Source organism: Psittacula echo (genome assembly GCF_963264785.1).
Source record: "Psittacula echo genome assembly, chromosome: 2".
Classification (NCBI taxonomy): Eukaryota; Metazoa; Chordata; class Aves; order Psittaciformes; family Psittacidae; genus Psittacula; species Psittacula echo.
Genome location: NC_137737.1, coordinates 116,858,304 through 116,884,702, shown reverse-complemented (window position 1 = coordinate 116,884,702; position 26,399 = coordinate 116,858,304). Strand labels below are relative to the sequence as shown.

General features: G+C 42.8%; 1 protein-coding gene across 5 annotated transcripts in view; it reads right to left on the bottom strand.

Annotated features, from left to right (window-relative positions):
• Positions 1-26,399, bottom strand: part of MAPRE2 (microtubule associated protein RP/EB family member 2) — a 94,408-nt gene that overhangs the window by 41,254 nt on the left and 26,755 nt on the right. For 4 of the 5 annotated variants that reach the window (XM_080610208.1, XM_080610204.1, XM_080610207.1 and 1 more), the window contains one exon: positions 518-645. In XM_080610208.1, the coding sequence (XP_080466334.1) occupies positions 518-638 (121 nt within the window). In that variant the 5' untranslated portion in view covers positions 639-645. Of the gene's footprint in view, positions 1-517; positions 646-21,495; positions 21,662-26,399 lie in introns of those variants that run through there. The other variant, XM_080610205.1, reaches the window with a different exon arrangement.

Genomic DNA, 26,399 nt, shown 5'->3' with positions numbered 1-26,399 from the left:
GAAGATTTTCTTGACAAACTCTTAAAGCCCTTGCAGCAGCTAGAGGCTCTTTTCCTCAAATTCATGTTGTTCTTCACAATCAAACTTGTGCTCTTTTTCTGCAAACATCATCAGGGATTTGAGGACCCTCACCAGGAAGGAAAAGGTGCCGGAGAATTTTGTTCAGCTGAAGTGTCGGTTCTCTATTTATCTCTTTTTCAGCTATGTCCACCCCAATAGCTTGAAAACACAATAGCGTATCACTCTATTATTTTCTTGCTTAGTCAACCTTTTTATCGCTTCTGTGTATCTTCTGATACATCCATCCCATTCACCTCTGCATTTGTTATGCTTTCTCAAGGCACCTTATCCTTCCATGATTAACACGAACGCAAAAGCACTTCTTTTGCAAGTATATTAGTCTCTTTTCTCAGAGTAACTGGTTTATGTCAAAGCTTAAAGTTATCTATTTTCAACAAATCAGACTTTTAGAGTGGTTTTAAAATAAACATTTGTAAAGCATACCACACTTTCTTACCTGAACAGAGTTGCTCGACTTTTGTGTAGTTTAAAGCTAATATATCATTAACCCATGCGATGATGTCATGTCTGCTCATAGTCTCTTGGGTTATAGAGGTAGAGTACACGTTGACCGCCATTCCCCAACTAGGAAAAAAAAAGGACAAAAACCAGTTTTGGCATTTTGATCGCTGTTTTCTGGATACAACAAATTTACACTTCCTGTTCAAAAAAACCAAGAAGAGAAGGGAAAGCTGCATCACTGCACAACCTTCTCTTATGTACTGAGACTGGAGATTTAATTTTTATTCTTTGATGATATGTAACCTCCTCAGTGTCCTCTTGGAATATATGAACATATTTCTCTGGCTGTCACTGAATTTTAAAGAACATACAAAGCTACAGTATTCTGCCTAATGCTAATAAGTAGGAAAAAAAGAGTAAGACATAGCCCGCAGATACACAGTCAGGATCAGAGACCTGGGATTTGTCACGTAGTGCTGCACAAATATAATGGTCTGACATATATCAGTCAGCTTTTCGCTGCTGCGGGATGATCAGACTGCCTAAACGAGTATTTAATTTTCAGATATCTTCTAGAAGATGCAGCAGTTCTACTCACTCAAATACTGATTTCTCACTGGTTCAGGGGCCTTTTCGATCACTAATTCAGTTTCCAGCAATCATAGAATGAATACCAGGTAATCTTTTTTATCAATTCACCATCATCTATCCTGAAATTAACTGAGACTTGCACCCCCAGCCATCTGGTTGGAAAGCTGCTGTGGAGCCCGATTCCTCTAAACTGTTAGGAACATTCCCTTTTAGCTTAAACCCATTTGCTCTTCTGCCAACATTATCCGCCGGCTCTAATGGCTTTTTCTTCCCCAGAGCTGATTTCAGAATGTGTTAGGGAAAGCAGTCAGTCTGTCCCAATGCCTAGGTAGTCTAGAGCAAACAAATTAATCCTCTGAGTCTCTTATCAACTCAGACCTTCACTTCCTGCTCATGCCAGCAGTTCCCCTTGAACATAGCCAAACAGTTTCAAACTGAAACACTGGGACAACGTTTCACCAAGACCTTGGGAAACAGCACTCTATGCTGAAAATTTTCATAGCCACATCATCTTAAGAAGATTCATCTAGTTACTTAAGGTCCTTTCCTGCAAGTAGGCAGTTCATAGAAGCTTTTATAATCAGCCCCCAAGTACACAGACTGGAAACACATACTGCTGGATTTTATGTTCTGTTATTCTACACTAGTCTTATCTTCCTGTTACAAGACTTTATCAAGAGAAAAGATGGGCTCATCCAAGGTCATCTCATCGATAGTTTCAAAGAGCTGAACCAAAATCATTCATGAAAAGAATAAATAATGTTCCCAAGACTAGTGGATTTCAGGAAGTCTGCTAGTAACAATCCAAGTATGAGGTGAGTCTAAATGAATTTGATCAGAAATGATCAAATAGTCTAAATAGCACTATTATTCTTGTAAAGAAAGGGTTTGTTGGGAGCTGCACACCTATTTCTCTAGTGACACCTTGCAGCTAATACTTAACTGGCTAGCTTTGGTGCCAGTCCTGATACCTCAGCCTTGCACCTCAACCTCCTCTCTCAATGAAGAAGAGCAGGATCTCTTCTGTGGGATCTGAGGTCTGCATTGACAGTTTACAGAGGTAACTATTTGAAGCTTAATAGACAGTTCTGCAGAACACACGAAGACCACAGGGGTTAAGACCACAGACCTCTCTGCCCATAGTGAGGTATGCTGGGGCAACTTAGGTAAAAGGTGTGAAAAAAACCCCACCAGCATGAAACTTGACTCAGTAACATGTAAGTACGTACGGGCCTTCTACCCACTTCTGTATGGGCACTTCCGAACTACAGAACAAATCAGCCTGTCCTCCCTCAGTCTGTTCAGTTCTTCCTACAGGCTCCCAGACAGCACAGCTAATTGTATGAACTGTACAGCACCGCATTCACTGTAACAGTTAGCAAAGGTCGTTTTCTTGGCACACACTAAGTGCTTGGATTGAACTGAGCGCTAGGAACAAAGTTTGAGAAATTGGGAGTGCCCTTTTATTCTTAAAACCACACCATAATGGCTAACCGTGAAAGCTTAGAGTCAACATCAGGATGGAAGGGACCAAGCAGACAAACAGCACCTTTGTTACTAACGGCTTCTGAAGTTAACACCACCACTGCTAGCATGTTTTTTACTTTGTTATTTTCAGACTTTTTATATAAATAAGAAACTAACAGAAATACACTATCACTGTCACTATTACACTAACATTTAAATATTGTTTGTAAGATCAGTTCAAGTAACAGCTTAACAGTGAATTTAACATTCATTTAAGATTCAGAATACTGAGTTTAATATGCAAACAACCGTTCAATACAGAACAGTCTGCTAACTTCTAAACAAGCTATTTAGATGATAACATTTGAAATAAAGATACTCTGATCTGTGATTGCCACTACTTCATCCAATTTTAATAGGCCTCTTGAGGCCCGGCAGGACTCAGAACAACCATCAGCTACCAGTGGTTAAAGAAGAAAGTCTACTCTGTTAAAAAGATCAAGAAAATTCATATGCAGGAAGGAAGAAGAAATTCCTCCCTCACCCTTTTCTCAAAGCAACTGCAAAAAGAAAGACCTATCTCTCTGCAGAAGAACAAACAAACCTCCTTTGCTGCAGCGTATGGGGTGGGGTACTCCACCTCAGGAAACTGTGAGTAAATGAATAACCTTGAGCTTTACAATGATACCCTGAAGGATATCTGTAATATAACTTACGCTGTGCCTGCAAATGAATTATTGCAGTCTACGGGTCAAATACAAGTCCAGGCTATTTGTCAGAGACAATAGCTTCACATTTGTACATACAGGTATGCATGAGGGTGTACCAATAAAATTTTAAACCATATGCAAAATTAATCAGAACTTTTGTTTAAAAAAATAAATCAATAACATGCCAGTGCCATTTATTCTCAGTGACATGTTAACACATTTCTGAATCTTGCACGTCCTCTACTCCTGAAGGACTTCGCCGTGCATTTGCATCTGCTGTCACGCACCCTCCTAATGGTTTCACTTTAAATAAACTCAGCTAGGAAGGTTTCCTTTAGTGTAAACATGCTCCAATTTGGTGCATAGATGCACATATATCCTGTTTGCCACACAGACAGACCTTGAAAAAAACCAAAGGAGAAGAAAAAGAACAAACAGGCATAGGTGGCAGAGCCATGCTCAGCAACAGACAAGAACCGCTGTGCTTGACATCCACACCTGGGCTCAGACTTTCTTCAGGACTGTTCCCTAAGTGCTGAACTACTTTGAAAAATGTGATCCAAATTCAAAACACATTAATAAACATCTGAAAGGCAATGCTACAGAACAGCTGGACAGGTGGAGACACCCAGGACATACTCCGAACAGCCAACTACCTAACAAATTGGTCATATGTCTTAATATACCTCTACTTCCCATTTTCTACTTGTTAGGCTTTCCTTGTTTAGACTGAACACTCTCAAGAATAAGATACACAAGCCTGAAAAACAGCATCTACCTGAGATCTTCCACCTTCCATAGAGATGCCTGGCAATTCTACAGTAGCTAAAAACAGATTGAAGATAGCACACCCTATTCCCCACTTCAGAGCACACAGGTGGTTAAAAACTTCTGTTACAGTACTGCCTAACCACAGAGGACTCTCCCTTGTTTTACTTAGAGGAAACTGAGAATAAAATCCTCAGTAAATATAAACAAGCCATAGGAGAGTCTTCACGTGGTAGTCCAGACCATTCACTTTATACACACACAGCTAAGCACCACAAAGCTGAGTTCAGAGGATTAGTTAGGTGCTGAAAACCATGTATATGCTTAAGCAGTTACCTCAGTCAGAAATACAGTGGCTCAGCATGTCTGATGGTAAACATTACACCCAAAGGATTATTAATTTCTTAAGGCATTACCTGCAGCACTGAACATTCAGCTATTAGACATTTTCCACTGCTCTTGTTACAGATAACTGCAGCTGTTACAAGGTGCTATCCAGTTGTGTTTAAGGACAGTTGTGCAAGAGGCCTGTTTACTTTACTTTCCTGGGGAGAGGAATAATTGTTGACAAAAGCAGCATTGTATTACGGCAAACCAGTAATAATGGCAAGGCTGAAAGAATTACAGCAATGAACCTATCTGTAGTGTAAATGCCCATCACGTGTCCTCACCTCTGAACCCACAAGGCCTTCCTGTTTCATACAATTAAGCATAGCATGATGCTAAGTTTTTAAATACAGTAGAAAGCCTGTGTGACAATACAAAGATGAGTCTTCTGGAAGCTGGCACCTGATAGCATCAGGATAGATACCACCAGTAAAACAAAAGATATCACACCAATATTTACTGAAGCGGAAGATATTGCAGAAAGGCTAAGATGTAGCTGTGCAAGACTGCTGTAGCTCCTGTTAGAAAGGCTTTCTAGATCAAAGCTACTGCAAAACAAAAACCCCTGAAGGAAGAAACCTGACAGCCTCAGCAGCTGGATCCCTGTTGTAGAAGGAAAATTCATCCTTTCATACTATCCTGAAACAGCAGCTGGACCTTGCCTGCTTTTTAACATTCACTGCATACAGCTTTAGCCATAGTCGTTAAAGGCCAGTTATGCTTGAGGTAGTCTTCAGTGAAAGGAGTGCTGAGGACACATAAACAACACAAAAAGCTCCTGCACAATGCTGACAACACTGTTCTTACTCTACTTTTTGACTTACACTGTATTCTTCCAGCAAATTCCATGGCCATGGCCAAAGGCTTTATGTCAGAGCTTTGCAACTGAAGTGGTATTTGTAGCAAGCAGCATAAAGGCTCTGTCTAGTCAGAAACTCAGAGTTACTAAGATTAATCGCAAAGAGATATTGCCATGGGAAAAAAAAAAAAAAAAAAAAAAAAAAAAAAAAAAAAAAGAAAAGAATCCTGTGGTTGTATTATTGGAAGAAATTCACACCTTTTAAAATGCTGAATGTTAAATTTCTTGTGCGCTGTTCCCATGTTACTACATAGCCTTGAAATGTTAAAAAAAATTCATTATCCATGTTGTCCGTGTTATTATTCATTTACTTCTGAATGCCATGTTACCTTCACAACATGGATCTGGCTTGACAACCTAAAATGATTTGTGAAGCATGCTACAGAGTCTAGACAAGACTGAGGCAATCCATGTATATTTTGATTGCTTGAATGTTGCAGGATTATCATTTAACACAGCAAACAGCGTATTTTCTATTGTTCTCATTGCAGTTTCCTGTTTAACTGCAAGTGAGATTACAGTAATAGAGATTTACTTAGATTGGACTAGGGCATTCTTGAATTCTGTTATTTTAGATTAGAGGCTGCCTGCCAACCCTGGGATGTTCTGACCTACACAAATGTTTGTGACTCGTCTCAAGGACTGGTTTAGATCCAAATATGAGTAACTCTAATAAAGACTGGCAGCAATACTGGTTTGTGGTACATAAGGCTTTAGAAAAAGTTAAAACCCCAAAAACGTATTAGCTGAAAAGCAGAAAAATGCCAATTCTTTTTTCAGACATTCAGTTCCCCCAATCTCAAACACACAATCAGAAGTATTCAAACAATATACACAATTTGAGCCAAAACCTCTGAGATGGCTCAGTAACTAGCAATGCTGCATAGTTTTTACAAAACAGTTCAAATTTTATTCACTAACCAGTTCTGAAATTGGGGTAATTTGCCAAAATGAAAAGAACAGTTACAAATTCCAAGAAAATTATTTAGTGCTCGAAGATTTTAGGGCACCTGAGGAGGACTAGCCACATTCATTGACTCACTTGAAGTTGATCAGTTGATTTTTTTGATCTGCCAATCATATTTGCATAGCATAAATAAGATTTGGGGGTTTTCATTATTTGACTACCTTTTCACTCCTGCTGCCACTGAAACTGTACAGCAATGTAATAATGTCATGTTTCCACAGTAACACTAACACCATTTTCCCCAGCATCCACCTTTGCCTCTAGAACTACAACATGGTATTAACACTTAACTACATGGTATCTTAATTGTGGCTGAAAGTGTTTGGATACTTTTTGAAAGGCTCCTTGTCAATTTCTATAAGGAAACAAATCTTAGCTAAAAAATACATTCTTGGCAACAGATAGAGGTTCAAGAAAAGCAGACACAAAATGGAAGCAATTCAGAGTTTTTGGCCACTGCCATTTCCACATAGGTATATTCAGACTAATTGGTTAGAAAGAAACCACTGCACCCTCAAACTGCACTTCGGAGTAGTCCAACCAAGCAGTTGCAGTGCTCAGCACTGAACAGGCACTCAAAATGAGAAAGAATGCACAAGACTCAGTATAAAAAGAACGTTACTACAAATTAAGAAGGCATTTTAGCAACGAAGAACCACAAAAACCTTTGAAGTGGGATGAATGAGAGGAACATAAGCGTGGCAAGACTGCAATGCTAAAAAAAAATGAACTGCTTTTACTTAAAGTTATTACTCTCCCCCCACCAAGGCTTTCAACTCAAGATCTTAAGCTTCAGTTGCTGCTTTGATGCCCTGAAGGAAGACATTCAACCTGTAAAATTTTCGCAATAGGCACTGGCATCTGGCCTACCTTTCACAATAGACAACGGGATTGTGGGGAAGACTGATTCAGAGAAAAATAATTCTCAGACTTATACAGTAAATCCAAGTCAATTAGAAACACCTACATTTGATAAAAAAAAGAGTATCTAAGACCATTTTGTAACTAGAAAACCTTGAAAAAGCTGATGAATAAACCAACATTTAATATTCTGTGAAACAATGTCAATTCACCAAGACACACGAGAGCTTCAATTCTCCTTTCATTGGGTTGTTTTTTTTTTTCCTCTCTCATCAAAAATAACACATTACTAACTATACACACAGACAACGCTAAAGGATTTCTAAGAGGTTAAAAAGTGCTTTACAGAAGGCAACAGCAGTGCTGAGAGCACATCATGGTGGAGAAAGGATGCCTTGAGAGGCAGCACATGTTAACAAGCCCCAGTTCCTAACCTAGGTTCTGCAAATAACAGGGGAACATTCTGTCTTTGCTCCCACTAAATGATGGATGTTTTTCACACAGTAGATCCCCAAGTGCTTTAGCAAGTGCAGATTTATTGGAAAATGAAAACGGCAGCAGAGAAGAGCTTGTCCCCAAACCCACTGCCCCACTTGAGTGCAGTGTGTGAACTCCCAGGCAAAATGATGTGGATACAGCCACACGCTTAAGCATCCACCTGCATCTACGCCAGGAAAACATCTGCCCCTGATTAGGAAGGGATAAAAATAACCAGAAACCTTAAGAAACACCAACACCGCTGGGCACCCAAGGCACTATGTTGGAGGCACAACCCACCAGCACAGCAGCCACACTGCAGCCTGGCAGCAGCTCTGGCAGGGCAGGCAGACTGCTGCTCCCGACTCCTGCCATTTCCACCTTTTAAGTCCAGAAAACGCTGTGGGTAGGCTTGGGAGTTTGAGCAGGGCTGAGATCCAACTGGAGCCAGATGAAGTCACCACATGAATTTAGTTTTGACCTATCCGGGGTTTTGCTGCCCCCCCTTCTCCTCCCCGACATGTACACACTGGGAGGTGAAAGGCTAAAGTAACACGTCGATTTACTCCAAGCATAACGTAATGGCAAATGAGATTTTGTAATACTATACAGCCCTCCTGACAGGGGGTCTGAGCAGACTCCAAGAGCCTCACCCCCACACAGAGCCAGGCAGCAAGGCAGTGACTCAGCAGGAGACAGGCACTGAGCATCCACAGAAGGGAAGAAGGGAAAACAGGAGAGTATTCAACAAGGGGAAATGCAATGCCTTTCTCCTAACACGTAGCTGCTGTTTCCTAACAAGAGACTGCAGTACACTTAATAAAGTCTGGCTGTCCATGGTATGCATAGTTAACCAGGAGACCACTCTCATGGGAAAGGTCTTGCACTAAAGAGGAGCTACAATATATGTTTTCTTCTCACAAATGATGCAAGATGATACAGAGAACAAGAACTTTGTCATGCATCAACTTTTCTCTCTTTTACATTAAAAAAAAGTGTAGATACACACTGATTTAGCATTGCAACATTTATTCTAGGCTCAAAAAACATATACGTTAGAGTCATAGAATATAATTCCACTATCTAAAGGAGGTACGAGAAAGCTGGAGAGGGTCTTTTTATTAAGGGCATGTAGTAACAGGACAAGGGGGAATGGTTTTAAACTAACAGACATTAGATTTAGATTAGATATTAGGAAGAAATTCTTTACTGTGAGAGTGGTGAGACTCCGGAACAGGTTGCCCAGACAAGCTGTGGCTTCCCCACCCCTGGCAGTGTTAAGGCCAGGCTGGACAGGCCTTTTCACAGCCTGGTCTAGTGGAAAGTGTCCCTGCCCACAGCAGGGAGGTTGGAACTGGGTGATTTTTAAGGTGCTTTCCAACTTGAACCATTCTATGATTCTGTGAATATCCTGAGTTGGAAGAGACCAATCAAGGATCAGTGAGTCCAAGTCAATATTATTGCAGTGAATAAGGCCCTGTGAAAGTGGCCTCCTAACTAGTCACTTTGAAGACATCTGGAGTGACACCCAGGAAAGAAAAAGAAACAGCGCAGCAAACAGTGCAACTGTTTGAGGACCCATGGGCAAAGGGGCCAGAGCACAGCCTTCATGAGAGAGCTGTGGAGCTGCCAGGCAGGCAGACAGCCTCACTCCATCCCAAAACAAGACATCATAGCAGGAAGGTGGTGACACTGAGCAGGGGTACAAGACATTTATTTTAAGCCATCTTTACCCTGCAGTTGTAAACAAGCATGTGACAACGGATGAAGCAACAGGCAACTGTGCTGGCTGCTTTCACTTGTGCATCACTCTCCAAAACATGACTGTGTATTTTTGTAATGCAAAATATTAAGCTCTAGTATGGTTACACAGGGTTCCCACTGCTACCACAGCTCTGCTGCCATTTGGGGTTCAGAAGAGAAGTACCAGGCTTCCTGTTGGGTATGCAGAGCACTCAGTGGACAGGTTTCTAGGACCAAGCTTCATCAGACATTTGTGACCTGAGCCATGTGTAAATCCTCTGCCAGCATTGCCTCTGCATATCACTGGGCCAGCGGACGATGCAGCTTTTTATTAGGCTCTGCATTCAACCTCTCTCCCACTTCTCCCTCCAATGCTGGTGAAAGCTGGACTAACAACAATAATTGCAAAAAAATAAAAATCTTGGAGTTCCGACGTCTCTGATGTTGTTGAAATAGGCCCAAATAAATAGTCCTGCCTTTGGCTTGTACAAACTCCCCACAAACCATTATTAATATTATACCAATTTCAAGCATTAACACTACCAGACATGACACAATTTTGGGTTTGGATACCAAAGCAACTTGACCTCTTCCATGATTCTTATGAGTTAATACTATAACAGACAAGGAAACACTGACATTATTCTGGTGCTCAAGATAATACCAGTAAAAGACTTGCATTTAAGAATTAATCCTACCAAGGACTGCCTAGTATAAGGCTGAACTTCTAAGTGCAATTGCTTAACTGCTGAATTAATTTTGGAGCAACTAAAACCAGAATTTGCTAATCGTTTGTGGATAAATTGCCCTTTAGGAACATGCTAGCTCAACCATCTGTGATTTATGTAATATATTACTCTTGCTGTGTGCCAGTAACCACGAACTTATTTTACCATTGTTGCACTACCAACACAGTTCCTGAGACTACCAGCACCAAGTAAAGCTTTCCCAAAACTTATTTTTCCAACCATATTAGTCTTTGAAGGTCTGTCAAGTTGGTATTTTCTTTTTGATTTCAATTTTTAACATCTTCTGCCTATCTAAAGGTGAGAAATCCCCAAAGATTTGTTTTCCCAAATAACGTGCTTTTCTATGGTGCCTACTGCTTTGATGCAACTGTGATCGTAAGAACAGAATTACTGTCAGTTACAACAGTTTTTATCTATAAGCCCCAATAAAACCTTGTACCTTAAGCTAAGAGAAGCATAGATGTACTGTTTAATAGGAATTGGCCTCCTTTCGTGGAATATCTTGAGGTCAATTCCTGAAGTGTATTGCTTCCAGCTGGCAAACAGTGACATTACCAAGTTCAACTCCCACAATAAACAAGGGAAAAAAAAAAAAAAAGCTTATTGCTTGAATTACCTTTGACTACATATAAGTGCAGTTAAGAAGGTAATAACCTATGCTGTAATGTGAATATTTAGTTTCTTCAAGCCTCTCAGTGTTGCTCTAGGTCATACAAGAAGACAGTTTTGCACCACTCCCTGTAAAAGCATCTTAGACTAAGCACATGGCTGGCACAGTTTAATTCTGTGCTCAAAGTTAAACATTTCCTGCAAATTAAACTTATCAATAATGTTAATACTTTTGCATGAAAGAAATGAAAAATTCCTTGAAAGTAGAGGGGGTAACTTACCAGCTTTCAACTTCAAGACATAATCTTTATCTGCAATGTGCATAATTATTTTTATGACACAGCAAATCTATCCCTTTGCTCTACTGTGTGTTCAAAGACTTTTGGTCATGCCTGAGTACTAAATTGCAGAAGTTGTTCTCAGTGGTTTGAAGAATGCAGTACGAAGTAATCAACACACTGCAGCAGCAGTATAGCTTTTTGTGAGAATTAAGCTAGAAAACAGTCAAAATTAATGCAGCCAGACTGAGACTGCATACACACATTTTCCTTTTCCATTTGGAAGCTTTGATGATAGGATGATTTCACCTCGGTGGCAGTACAAATTTGTTAGCACATGATATTCCTTTCACTTTTAAAGTGCCTGATTTCATGATTCTGTTTAGTGTGCTGTGTTTTGGACTCAAGAGCTGTTTATGCCCATTTGAGTTACAGAATAAGATCATAAAGTGACTCTGGTAGGAGGGGAACTCCAGAGATACTGGCTCCAACCTCCCATTCACAGCATAGCCTACAAGAAAAAGCTGCTGGTTGTCCCATCTATCTGAGTTTAGAGTCTCTCCAAGGACAGATATTCTACAGTTTCTCTGGGCAACTTCTTTCAGTGTTTTACCATCCTCACTGCGAACATTTTTCTCCCAGTATTTAAAGTCCTTTCTACTGTTGCAGCTGCTGTCTGCCATTGCCTCTCATCCTCTCCCTAGGCACCTCACAGAAGAAGCTGGCTCCATCTTCTCAACACAAACCATATCCATTACACAGCTAAAGATTGCAATGAGATCTTCCCCTCTCCTGAGCTTTCTCTTCTCCAGGCTGACCAAACCCAGCTCACACACTCCAGCACTCTGATCATCCTGGTGGCTCTCCACCCCACTCTCTTCAGTGTGTCACTGTCTTTCTCAAACTGGAGAGACCAAAATGAGATACAGTATGCAAGATGTGGTCTCAGAAGCACCAAAAGGAAACAATCACCTCCCTGGAGCTGCTGGCTATATTCCTGCTAATGCAGCCTAGCATTGGCTTGGCCTTCTTCCCTGGAAGAGCACACTGCTGACTCATGTTCATCTTTACCAGCACCACCAGGTCCATATTGTATAGCACTTCAGCAGCAATTAGTGGGGGAAAAAAACCACCTCACCATATTAAAAATAAAGCTGCTTAAGAGACAGTGCAGTTCTACAGCATCCCCACTGCTGGGAAACACAGATTAAAAATGTCCATTGGAAAGCCAAATGCCTGCAAGCAGAAATATAGGGCAAAAAAATAATAGTTCTTATGACTTGTTCAGCATCTTTGTCGATGACGCGGACAATGGGATTGAGTGCGCCCTCAGCAAGTTTGCCGATGATACCAAGCTGTGTGGTTCGGTTGATACGCTGGAGGGAAGGGATGCCATTCAGAGGGACCTTGACATGCTTGTGAGGTGGGCTGATGCCAACCTGATGAAGTTTAACCATGCCAAGTGCAAGGTCCTACACCTGGGTCGGAGCAATCCCAGGCACAGCTACAGGTTGGGCAGAGAAGAGATTCAGAGCAGCCCTGCAGAGAAGGGCTTGGGGGTGTTGGTTGATGAGAAAATGAACATGAGCCGGCTTCAGTGTGTGCTCGCAGCCCAGAAAGCCAACCGTATCCTGGGCTGCATCAAAAGGAGCGTGACCAGCAGGTCAAAGGAGGTGATCCTGCCCCTCTCCTCTGCTCTCGGGAGACCTCACTTGGAGTATTGTGTGCAGTTCTGGTGTCCTCAACATAAAAAGGACATGGAACTGTTGGAACAAGTCCACAGGAGGGCCACGAGGATGATCAGGGGACTGGAGCACCTCCTGTATGGAGAGAGGCTGAGAAAGTTGGGTCTGTTCAGCCTGGAGAAGAGAAGGCTGCGTGGAGACCTCATAGCAGCCTTCCAGTATCTGAAGGGGGCCTACAAGGATGCTGGGGATGGACTATTCATCAGGGACTGTAGTGACAGGACAAGGGGTAACGGGTTCAAACTTGAACAGGGGAAGTTTAGATTGGATATAAGGAAGAAATTCTTTACTGTGAGGGTGGTGAGGCACTGGAATGGGTTGTCCAGGGAGGTATGAATGCTCCATCCCTGTCTGTGTTCAAGGCCAGGTTGGACAGAGCCTTGGGTGACATGGTTTAGTGTGAGGTGTCCCTGCCCATGGCAGGGGTGTTGGAACTAGATGGTCTTAAGGTCCTATCCAACCCTAACTATTCTATAATTCTTTGACTTCGTGAGTCTGACAACTGGGTAGACTCTTCTTGATGGTGCCAGGCAGTAGGACAAGATGCGATGGGCATGAACTAAAACACAAGAGGTTCCACCTGAACATAAAGAACAACTTCTTTACTGTGAGGGTGACTGAGCATTGGGATAGGTTGCCCAGCGAGGTCATGGAGACTCTTTCCAAGAGGCATCTGAACACAACCCTGGATAATGTGCTTTAGGTGACCCTTCTTGAGAAGGGAGGCTGGATTAGATGAGCTCCTGCGGTCCCTTCCAGCCTCAATCATTCTGTGATTCTGCGAATTCACAAATTCTTTGAATGAATGTGATATCTGAAAACAGTGTTTTTCAGATCCTGATTCAGAATCTACATCTTGCATAACTTTGAAACACTAATATGGGCAAGGAGTGATATAGATGTTTGGAAACAACAATTCAGTGGAATACAATTAACACCATTCTGCATGACAAGGTTTCTAACAGAACAGCTACTTCCAGATGAATGTTGTACTTTTAGGAAAATATATCCCTTCTATTCAACTAATTATCATTTCACTGCCTCCATATTCCCAGCATTCTTACACAGCATAGTCTTTCTGTATACAAAAGCTCCTGTCAGACTTTCATATCACTGGGCTATGTACTCCACTTCCATACAAACAATTACTCACAGATTCTATAGTTATTTTAATAAGCTATGATTTGTATAACACTGAATCCGTAAGTAAAGCAAACACATTCTACTTCAAATATTTCAGTGCTTCCTATTCATGATATTACTGGACTAGCTCCATAGAGATTAACCTTAAGCAGCGAAGCGTAACGATCATGTAAAATCTGCCTAAAATGAATTTTCATTCCTCCAAAATTGTTTAATATATATTGCCAGCAAGCCTTTCCGAGTATCAGCACCACATTCCAGAGTGACAGGCAAGAATTTGCATTCATGTGCATCTCTGAATAATTACAGCTGCTCAAGTAGGAAATCTGTACATACTAAGGAACCCTGCTGTAGGTGGGATATTCACTTGAGTTACTCCTAAAGGACAAAACTGAAATCCACGGGTCTTGCTAACTAGCTGTCAGGGTTCCAAATTGCCAAGACACATAGCATTGAAAATGAAACCGCTCAAACAACACACACAACCACATGGAAAAACAGGACGCACAGCATTGCTTTACACTATACCATTAGAGCAAAATAAGCTATTCCTTTACTCTTTCAACTGCCACACTGGAGAAGGGCCCATTTTACACAGAAGAAATATCAAACTGCAAACCAAGAATCTTTCAGTTTGCATAGCTTGTTTAAACATTGCTCCAGACCACTCAGTTTCTGTTTAAATTCACATGAGCTCACACCAAGGTTTCTGTCCTTGCCCCTCCAACCATGCAGGACCCAGATTCACAAGCTCTATATTCCATCACTTTCCCATATTTCAAATCCCTTCCCTCCCCCAGTCAACACGAATAAGCAATGCAAGGCAGCTGTATGTAAGATGAGATAAAGCCCACAACCTGCATGGCATATTCCTCTGCAGGCAGAACGATTTGGCTCAGTTGTAGGATTTCCTACGGAAGCTACGTCCTTAAGTCTCAACTCACTGATGAATGTTTACATTTCCTGTTTGGATAGCATAGCAAAACAACAGATTTAACAAAAAAGCACCCATCACCAAGCATGAGAAACAAGAAATCATTTTAGAGTGGTTAAGCAGAGCTGTTTAAGGAGTGTGATTTCAGTGTGCAGATCCTTCTCTGCCAAATATTAAAAACTTAATATACCACCAGAATACTAGGTAAAATTACATCAAAATATCACAGGCAAGGTTTTAATTTTCAATTAAACATGCAACAGTATGAAGACAGCAGAATTGTGTTGAAAATAAAAAAGCCACTGCTTTTAAAACCTGAACAGTTAAATGCATATTCAGTAAACTTCTATAGCTGATATTCCCCTTCCTCTCCCACCTAATTATAATGAAACAATATGAAGAAGATGCTTTATCAGTGAGTCAGGCAGCAGAGATCTGAGCAAGATCCAAACAGCTACGCAGTGCACAGCTACCACCATCCACTGCAGAAACACGGATGTTTTGCATTTATGCTTCCTAGCACTGATACTGGCAGTGAGCAATCAGTGCTGCTAACAGAAGGCCAGAATTCAGGGAGCGAGGAAGATGCAAGTCTCCAAACACTGTCCTGGTGCAGTATGAGCCTTGCTGTTGCCACCACGCTTACTCCACACTACAGTCTTCATGCCATCCCCCTCAGTGGTTGACGCGATTGAGAACAGATGTGGTGAGACCACTCGTTTTCAATTATCAAACAAAGGCTGAAAGTTGCATCTCCAAAATGAAAAGCTGGCACAGAGTTTTTCTTCTTCTTTACCAGGCCTTTGCTATAATTAGCTTTGGGCATGAGGAAGGAGAAAAGACTGTTAAATTTAACTAACCTCCCCTCAAGCCCCAGAACCAAAACCTCTGAAGATAGTTTTAAAACTAAGTCCCTCATTCAAATGCCAGGGCTTGGAATGCAGACCTACTACACTTATTTTTTGTTACTGCCTCCCTAAACAAGTTTTATATCTCAAAAGATTAGTACAGGTATGCCACCTGGGAAAACATTCCTCCACTCCAACCTGCTTGTATGAGGCAAGCTGTATCTCCTCTCAGACTAGCCATTGGTGTAGTAAAGGAAAAATCTCAGAAAAATAGCTTTAATCAGGCTCTCCTGGTCCACAGCCCCACCTCCAAATCACCTTTCTTTCACACAATGTTTTTCAGTGCCTGTTTTCAAGAAGGCTAGATTGAAGAAACCAGGCAGAAGCCAAAATGTCTATTTCTAAAAGTGACAGCAATCAGGTTCAGTTCTCACATATCCTAAACTCACTCCTTTTTCTGTTAGTATGCCAGAAACACACTGCTGTTGCTATGCAGCTCAACGAGGTACTTTGAAAAAAACCCCACACCACGCAACAAAAGCCAGAACAGCCTCCCACCTACAGGATGTTGCTGAAACCCACAGGGGCTGGGTGCAAATGAGGTGCACTCAGACCTTTTTGGTGAGAGCATTTCAGTGCAAGCTGTGAAGATGGTGCTAAGTTATTTTCATTTCCTTACACAAACTTGATTGGCTGTGGGTTTTGTTTCCCCCCCCAGACAGAGCTACCTCTCTCAAACCCTAATTTTAACAAATAGCCTCAACTCCCCAAACATTGTGAAGGCATTTTCTTCAAGGAAGATCTAAATCCAAGTCAAGAGAAATAGCCCAGTAACGTAAGCAGACTCTCTAGGTTTCAAACTATACAGTATTGAGCAGAGTCATCCTCCTAACCCTCCAAGATATTTACAATCATTCACATGTGATTCCCAGTTATCTTCAGACAGTTTCACTCTGTGCTTTTTGGGAGCTTCTGCTCAGCAGAAGATACCAAAACAGCTCTCCTTAGGCAAAGTACTCCCTAATCAGAAAACAAGATTAAAGAGGAGCAGCAGCAGCAACAGGAAGCCAGCTTTACGAAAGTGAAAGAAGAGAAAATAGAGTGTACCTAAGCCCACAGGAACCAAAGAGAGATTTCAGCATGGTGCCCCTTACGCTGTTTAGTAGCTGCTGGCTAAAAGTCATCAGGATGGTCTTCTCTTGGATAGCAAGTAACTATCTTGTTGCAACCCAGGCACTTGACAGACAAGGGGAATATCAAGCGCCACTTCTAGAAAAGCTCAAGCCAAATTTTTAGGGTGTGATTTATGCTGCTTTTTTTATTAAAAAATAACAAAAACCAACCAACCAACAAACATTCATTATTGCCTTTCTCCTGCTTCCAGTGAAATCTAGGGCAAAATTCTCATCATATGCAATAGGAGTCCTTAGGCCAAGAGAAAACACCCCTGAAAATAATTCAGTTACTAATATATTTAGTAGCATTTGCTTTGACTAGCATTTGCAGTTTCAGAGGATGAAAACAGTTGTGCCCATCTGCACCGTGGACGATAAGACAACTCACTGCTTTTACTCTGTATCATCTTCCCACCTCTCAGCAAGTTTGGGCCTTTAGTTTTATCAACTCAAATAATCTTTTTTTACTTCATTGAAATTACCTGCTTACCATACTCAGTGGAACCTAATTTTAAAGCAAGAAATGCCTTCTACCCAAAGTAAGGTAAAGCCATGAGTCTCCCTTTGTATCCCAAGTAAAGCTGCACAAGTGTGAAAGGCAGAGCACCACCAGAGATGATGGCAGGGATACATCCTGCGGAGGGAAGGATGCTCTTTGCCACACGGGACGAGCTTGCGTCCGGCAATTCACTGGGAGTTGGGAAGGCAAGGACCAAAACAGATTTTGCTATAATGTAAATCTCTACTTTCATTGTGGAAGCTATCAGCTCATACTGCAGTAAAAGACGGCCAGATACACTATAACACCCCATGGTTTATTTCAGCAGTGGGTGAGGAAATTGCCACTTCTGTCAAGCTTTCATTATTACGCACAGCATAAGAGGAAGGCACAGCATAAGAGGAAGGCGTCTTCTAAAAGGAAGACGACATTTAGGAAAAACAAATATTTAAAACAGATACCATCAGAGAGGTACCTACTCATAGGAAGGAAGGTTTGGTGGGGTTTTTGAGTTTCTTTTAAGCTTAACGATTTGAAAAGAAATAATCAGGAAGATAGTCCCCTTTCCCCTTCCTTTGTGAAACTGTGGGTATAAAACTAAACATAGCCACATAACCATTTTTCTAGCAGCATGTATATAAAACAGAAGTTAGACTTGGTATCCTGCAAAGGAGGGTACAACAGCTTTTCCCTTTTCAACCAGAATGGTTTAGGCTAGGTATGCTATTCAAACCTGGAGATATTCAAACTCTTTGTCCTGCTTGCTTTTAAAAATCTGATGAGCTGAACAACCACACAAGACGCCTGGAGTCTGGCAAAAAAGCACTGCAGACATGCCCTGTTCAAAAAAATTCCCCACACAGCTGTTGATTCGGTTTCTCATTGAATTTTTTCAGCCTTCTTTGAACATAGAAGTAAAACTATAATTAAATGTAATGCTGTTCTCAGAAGTGAGCCCAAAGATATTTTGGGCCAAAAAAATGACACCTCAGTTCCAAACAGATTTTAAAGTCAGCCTCCTGATCCAGAGAACCTGAAACAGCATTTCACTGGAGAAATACAGATTGATTACAGTTGTTTACTCTGAAAGGTAACATCTACTTGTGACTAAATTTTATGCCAAAGTGCCTGGTTTCCATTTACCAGCTAAGTAAAGCTGGATGAGAAACTTAACACCTCAGGCCTGTGTGTCCCAGTCTGCAAAATGTAATACGTCCTTTGGAAGACTTGGAAAAACTATTTGTGGCTTTGCATACAGAGCACATAACTGGGACTCATATGGTATAGGTTCAACTCCCTGCTGCATCCTAAACTCAAAGGATAACTTAGGGCAATGCCATCCATTGCCAGCTTCCTAGTCTGTAAAATGGTGTAAACAGCTCTTTTTAAGTCTGCTTCAGGAGCTGGTTATCAAATCTTTGGTAGGAGCTTGTATTTGAAACAGTAAACTTTAAAGTTTGAGACTAAACTGATAAATGCATATTCATTATGATCAAACAACTTCTGTTTTAAAGTATTTATGAACCAGAGCATGTTAAAAGTAGTTAAATGAGAAAACATTTCTGATTTACAGGAGAAGCAAAAGGTAAACACTGAACCTCTATACACAGGGCAGATGCAGTTTAAATTAAGAGCAAAGCTGCAGTTGCGAGCAAAGTACGTGCTTCTAGATCAGTACAACTGCTGATCTGGTGTCATGCTCTAGGCTGTGTTTAATGACTTATTTATTCCATATTTCTAGATACAGATGGAACAAACCAGCCTGACAATCAAAGGCATAGCAACCTGATGTGTCATACAGTGAAGTTGTACGGGCTGCTTCATAAGTCTGCTTCAAAGTCAGCCTGGCATCAACAGTGCAGCGTGGCAGTCAGCACAATACTGATGGTATTAACCTGTTATATTTAGTGATCTTCTGCTGCAACTCAAACCAATCAAAATCCAAACTAGTCTAGCTTCTAAAAGTTTTCACGGCAGTAAAAAGCCTATTCTTTTCCAGTGTCAGGAAGAAATTTTACCACAATTTTCACATATTTCTTTAACACTTCCTTTCTGTTGTGGCTAATATTTACTTCACAAAGTAGTCAGCTACAGGTGAAAGCAAATCAGGTATCATCCACTCCCATGAAAAAAGGTGGAAATAAACAGAAATAGGTGCTATAACTTTGTAGATCAAGATAGGTTTCCACAAGGCAAAGAGAACATAATTCCCCAGTGGAAATTTTTATTTGTGCATTAAAGGTCTATTTCTGAAATATTGAATTAGATTATTTATTTACTGCTCAAAAATAACATGTGACATTAACATTAGCAGTTCTGCATCCCTTTATATTGCTCCAGGTACAGATACAAATAGATACAAAGCTAAGACTAAGGAGTTCTGCTTTGGATGAAAGGCTATTCACACAGAGAATAACTTCACAGTTTCTGGAAAACTGGGTAACATAACTATTTCTGTCATCATGTGTTTAACACAGCAGCCTCACGAAATCTCTTTCCTAGACATAGCTCAATGTATGACAGGTAGAAGGACAAGATGACTGACTTTTTGATAGCTGCAGAAAATTACATACAAACCTATTGAAAGAGGATAACGGAGAACCCCATCTAACAGAGGTTTTCCAAAGAACCCTTCTGAAAGAAGAGCAGTGAGATAGCAATCAGTAGCACCTGACACACGTCGCACTAACTAAAAATAGATGCATGATAATTCATGTAAAATCTATTTCATATTTCTGCTTAGGTGCACGCTAAAAATACAGCTTTCCTCTACAACAGAACCTTGTACCGCTCAGCTGAAATGTAAGTACAGGAAGCCAGAGCTCCAATCTTTCTGCAAGTAGAAATAGGTCTTTACAAAAGCAATTTCGCTACTTTGTGCTAAACGCGTGCATCCGGGACTTCATTACACAAAGCATCAATAGATTCAGAGAGAGAGACAGACTAAATTTTGTGGTATTTAAACAAACCACACGCTTAGATCTCTGGTGCATTTCACGGTCTCCCGTCAGTGTGTGATCAACAATAAGATTCACTGTTAAGGTTATTAATGGTCAGCAGCTCTGTTATTCCTCAGCAGCAGAAGAAATATTGTGATTTTCTTCAATCAAGCCAAGTCATCCACATTTGTTTTCATCTAACCGAGCATACAACTCGAAGCTTTAGTCAGATATTTGAGAGCAGCATCATTTCCTGCCGTTCGAAAATCAGCTTTAAGGGGCGTGTTCTCTGCAGAGGCACCACTTGCTGTCACTCGGGCAGTATTTAAAATAACTGTATATTAACATAAGGGGAGCTACCGGCCGTATTTATCGAGTCGGCAGCAAGGAGCACATCAAACCAGTTGCGTTCCGGGCTGCGACGCGACCCTTATCAAACAATGCAAACAATTTTAATGAGCTTATCTGCCGGAGCATATTGTCAGAGATGTTAACCCAGCAGCGCTGCCAGCAACGCATGCCAAACGATTCATCAAAAATGCCTCTAATTGCGACAAAGGACGTGCCCCCCCAAATGAGACACGATAAATAAATACAAAATGGGGTTGGCAGGGGATGGGGGGAGGAGGAGGACGGATGGAGCCGCCCCCCCCCGCTCAAGCCCCGGGGGGGTGAGGTGGGTGGGGGCTGTCAGCCCGGCCCCGATGAGCGGGGAGCCGCTGTCAGCCCCGGGCCGGTGTGCTGGGTGTGGAGGGACCCAGCCGCCCCTTGGGTCAGTGCCCGCCGCCCGGTCCGCTCCTCGGGCCGGGTAGGGGCTGCCGGCACCCCGCCATCCCCGGCCACCGCCTCCCGCACGGCGCCGCCTCCGGTATCCGCAGCGAGGTGCTGCGGCTCTTTCCAGAGGGAGCTGGCTGCCTGTGCGAGGCTCGTTTTCCCTTCCTTCCCTTTTTATTTCTCCCCCTTCCCTTTTTCCCCTTTTGTTTTTTGCTTTTTATTATCTCAACCCGCCTTTCTTCCGCCGGCAGCGGCGAGCCCCGCAGACATCCCGCCTATTCACCGAACGCTTCCCATCCGGACAATGCCAGTTCCCGTCCCCCCGCGCCGGCGGGACCGGGGAGAAGCGGGGGCTGCAGCCCGGCCGTCTTATGCAACCGCCCCCCGCGCTGCAGCCCCCCCACCCCGCCTCCCTCCCTCCCGCCGCCGCCCCGCCATCCGCCGCAGTACCTGTAGGAGCGCTCCCCCCGCACGGTGTGCTTCCTGAAGGGGATGATGGTGGTCCCGTTATCCTGGATGATGTCGTTATTGTTCTCGCCATTTGGGGACAGGGCTTGTGTCGGTCCAGGCATTGGCGCTCCCGCGGCTACCTCCGCCGAGCCCCGCGCTGCTGGTGTGCGGAAGGTGGCGGCACACGACACTCACCGCCCGCCGCGCCGCGCAGAGCCCCGCCCCGCCGCGCACGTCAGCCCCTCGCGGCCGCCCCACGTGACTGCCCCTCTCCATGGCAACCGGCCGACTCCGCGCCTCTCCTCCCGCCGCGCAGCGGCCGCCCCGCTGAGCCCGTGGAGGGGACCGGGCCCCACACAAAGAGCCGCCGGCTCCAGGGCGTGCGGGGAGAGCCACTGATGCGCCGGCCTGCTCGGTGCGGGCAGACAAAGCGAAGGGCGCAGGCCCACGCAGTTATCCGCCGCCTCCACGCGTGTCTCCGCACTCGTGGGCGGCACCGAAGCACGTCCCCCTCCCTCCTCCGCTCCCTGCCTCCTCTTCCCGTGACAACGGCGGCTGCGGTTTCGCCCTGGTTTTCCGAGAACCGCTCGAAGCGCGGCTCCTCCTCGCCCTGACACCGGGTGCTGCCTCTGTGCTGGCCCTCCAGCTCGCTGTGAAAATGCCCAGCTGGCAGCGGTGCAGTCCGGACAGGGAAACACCGCCCAGCTCTCCCCAGCATCTTCGCTCTGCTCTGGTGTGCCTGGGGCATCGCCACCTCCACCGCACAAAGCTTGCCCGTGTCTGCCCGCAGCTCGCAAGAACAGCCTTTGTGTTTGATACAGTAGGCTGACAAAATGTATTCTCACACCATTTAATGTACAAGGAGGCCAGAAATCATGGACTCCTAATCATGAAAGCATGAGGTCTAAGCTCAGCGAGGCTATTTCCCCCCTGTTCCCGAATCCGCTACTCCACCCAGATTTTCACCCCTCCCACCCAAGCACCAGGATTCCCAAGTTACCAGGCTCTGTCCCTGTTACAGCTTCACTGGGGAGCACAGCCAAACACCTGTCAAGCTGTACTGCACATTTCCAGCTTTTTCCTGCTCTCAGGCTTACTGAGAAACCATCCGACAGCACATCCTTTGCCATCTTGCCTGGGTCAGAAACAAGAGGGAAAGAAACCTGCCAAGGCAGTAGCACTGAAGTGCTGGCACTGCTTGCTCTGTTGGCATCACCATCCACAAGATCTCTCATCTCTTCCTCCCCTTCATTTAAAAGCATTTCTTAATTCCCCCTGCCCCAGTCCATTTCTCTCTGCATATCTCTGATTTCTGCATATCTCCCCTCGCCTAAACAGCAACACGCTTCAGAGTCTGACATTAACAGCAGAACAAGGCTGGTCACCCTCAGAAGCACATCTGAACTTCACCAAGGTAAAACCTACCCTCATCTCTTAACACTGGGATCAAAGCTCACACATTTACCACATTAGAGAAACAAACTGTCCAGCTGTTTACAAATTGTTTCCTCTAAACAGAAACCAGCAAGAGTGACTAGGGGCACAGTCTCTAAACAGCTGTGCTTGACCTCAATGCTGTTAGAAGCAAAAGGACAAAAAATATTAGGGTAGATCTACCAACATCTTGAAAAACCCCACTCCCAAATCCAGCTCTCAAAATGAGTTTTAAGGTGGCAGATCAAATAGAAGCAATATGGGTATTTCTAATACCTTCTCACAGGCATATACTGGTATTTTTATAAAACTCCACAGTTCTGAAGTCCGAGTTTGATTGTGTTTATATCTGATTTTTTCTGTACAAAGAAAGTGATTTTACAACATTTTAAATAATCTTTGTCTAACCTTTCAGACTGAAATGACACTTGGCTAAAAGCTTAGTTTACATGATTATGCTCATGATACAGGCTCTGGATTCACAGAGAGATTATAAAGTGAACACAATCAATAACTAAACACCAACTGCATGTCACTTGGACTGCTGAGAAACTACGTGGACTTTAATCAAATGTATACATTAACACACACATGCAGAGCAACCTCTAACAAAACTCAAATTTTTCTGCCAATTTGCCGTGGTCCTCTGAACACCATGACAGGTGGTTTTATTTATTCTTTCAGCCAGGTTTTCAAATGTGCTGAAATTTTGCTCGCAGTAACCAACCTATGGGTATTTACAGTTGACACACTTTACGGAAAAACATTCCATTCAGCTGGCAGCACTAAACCCCACGAAGAAAGTTGCCTTCCAGGCTTTTTCAAAACAAGCAACAAAATAGATTCTGCTAAAAACGCCAGTGAGTGACTCAGTAACACTCACGAGCATGGAGAAGCCAGAAATGCTACATGGTGACAGTATAAAAATACTCTATAGCAGGTCTTTACCTGCCAGACATAACCCTAACTGCTCTGCTAGGCAGTGAGCAGCAAAGCACTCTGCTACACTAACTTGTAAAGGTTTTGCCACTTCACCAGTGGCAAAGAACAGAAGCTTCTTTACTGAAGTCTCCAAAACTGCTTATAACGTCTACTGGCAAAGCTATAGAGAAGTGTGGTGAGAACAGCACAGCAGGCTCACTCCAGACCCCTTCTGGCTCCTGCACTAGGATTCAAAGTCAGAACACACCTGCTGGCTCAATGCAGTACCTTACCTTTATAGAAGCTAAGCCAGGCCACAGCTAAAGCACCTTGGCACTGATTTTCAGAAAGCATAATTCTTCTTCAGTTGATCTAGAACAGCCTGGGGGCACAGGGCACAATATGGATTCCATACGCATGGTACTCTCTCCACTTACTTCTCTGTTTCTGAGCAATGCATGACCCACAAACACAACTCTTATCTTTACATCCAGGAAGCCATCAGCTGCTTTTTCCCACTTTCATCATTAGGACCAAAGAAGTCTCAGAGTAGATACAGCAACACAGATGAAAAAGAGGAACTTGTTGCTGTTATTAGATGACTGCAGCTGTGCTGCCTATATAGATTTTACATGCAGTAGGCATACAAATAGAAAAGTAGCTTGAGGAACAAAAGGTCAGCATGGTGTTGATAAAAAAGCCCCACCTATGGGCTATTGAAAGCACTGAAATCTTATACTCACAAGTTGCAATGCTTACCAAGCAAAGCAAGCTGCCAGGAAAGCAATTAATGCCAAAGGGTGGAATTACTAAACCTGATATAATAGATCTTCAAGCACTGAGAACCACAGAAGCAATGGCTGCATGTGACCTACAGAGGTCATCCAGTCCAACCTCCCACTTAGAGCAGGATCATCACCAGCACAAGATCAGGTCATGTTTGGTGACACAATCATAGACTAGCAAAACCTTGACAATCTCCAATGATGGAGATGTCGCATCCTTTCAGGGCATCCCATTCCCATGACGCATTAGCTTGCTGTTCCCTATTTCCCACCTGATTTTGGCTACAAGGTGATCCCACACTTTCCCTGGAGTACACAGCAAGTCCCAGGCATGCTGATGATGAAAAAGATACCATCCTACCCCAGAACATGCATTCCAGTTCTGTTTCCACTGTGGTAACTGGATAGAGTGAACACTAATGAGCACTGCAACAGGCCTAAACATCATTCTTCAAAATCTGGTTGCTCCTTCCTCCTCAGAGCTTCCATTTTCAGTTCCCCTCTCCTTACTTGCTGCTCCAGGCTTCACTTACTGCAGTAAAAAGGCCATGCAGTGCAATTTATAACACACGAGAGTGAAATCCCCTAAAATCTCAAAATGCAGTGCTAAAAATCATCAGGCATGCTTAAGCCAGAATTTTATGACGCAGTTAGTGTGGAAATAAATGATGAGAATTTTAACACTGATAAGGGTTGACCAATGCACAGCTTCTGAAAACAGAGGTGATGGCCGCAGTAGAGATATATTTGTCAGAAGATTAAAAAACCAGAGTTTTAGGGAGGTTTGTATGTGACATAGCTAAAGTATAAATACAAATTAATGATTGCAGAAATTCCCCACTGCTTGGATAATTTTGACTCAGGTACTTCACTTTTCAGAGGAGCTTCATGAACGCTTCTGTCACAATTGCAGTTTTTCCTCTGGGAAGGAGAACAAGAAAACTGAATTTCAGGCAAGCAAACAACTAGAATGTAGCAACAGCTTTTGTAAAGCAGCAGTCCTGATCAATGTAGTCTGCTTTTCTACTTTAACTACTCTCATAGTCTTCCTTTACCAGGGTGAAGATTTAGAGAATTCTGCAAAGCAACAAATTTATACTCTGTAGGGCAAAATCAAAGTTATTTCTAGCACACAAGAGTATATTTATCAGAAACCTGTGCAGAAACAGGCTTTTCCTGAAGGACTTGGCTAACGGTATCTAGATTTGAAAATGAGCAAATCAGAAAAAAAGTTTGGGGAGAGCTACAAGAAATTACTATGTTAAGTCTTGGGCACATCTTGTTTGTTCAAGGAAGCCTCAGTTCATTAAGGTACAGACATACACTATTCCTAACATAAGTAGATATAACAAGATGGATATAACTGCATCAGAATCAGCCTAATTTTTGATAGTATACACCATGAATAAAAGTTTCATTTAGCAAATTAAGAACAAAAGACTCAGAAGATCCAGATTTGCATGCTATCTATGGGAAGTACAAATGAGGTATTTGCTACTGCATGTCTACTAGAGAGCACTGGCTTGTGCCAGCCTAAATTAGTGCACAGTTCTAACCTACAATAACATATTACAAAGAAACATTCGTAAAGGAATTAGCAACGTTACTCACACAGTGAACACATACAAGATATGATGTGGTATATGAGAAGTTTCAAGCTGACTGTGTTATGCAAAAGAACTCATATTTCCCATTCGATTGACATACTGTCAAATGCATCAATCAGACCAAAGGAAAGGTCCCACTGTGGCATAAAACCACTTC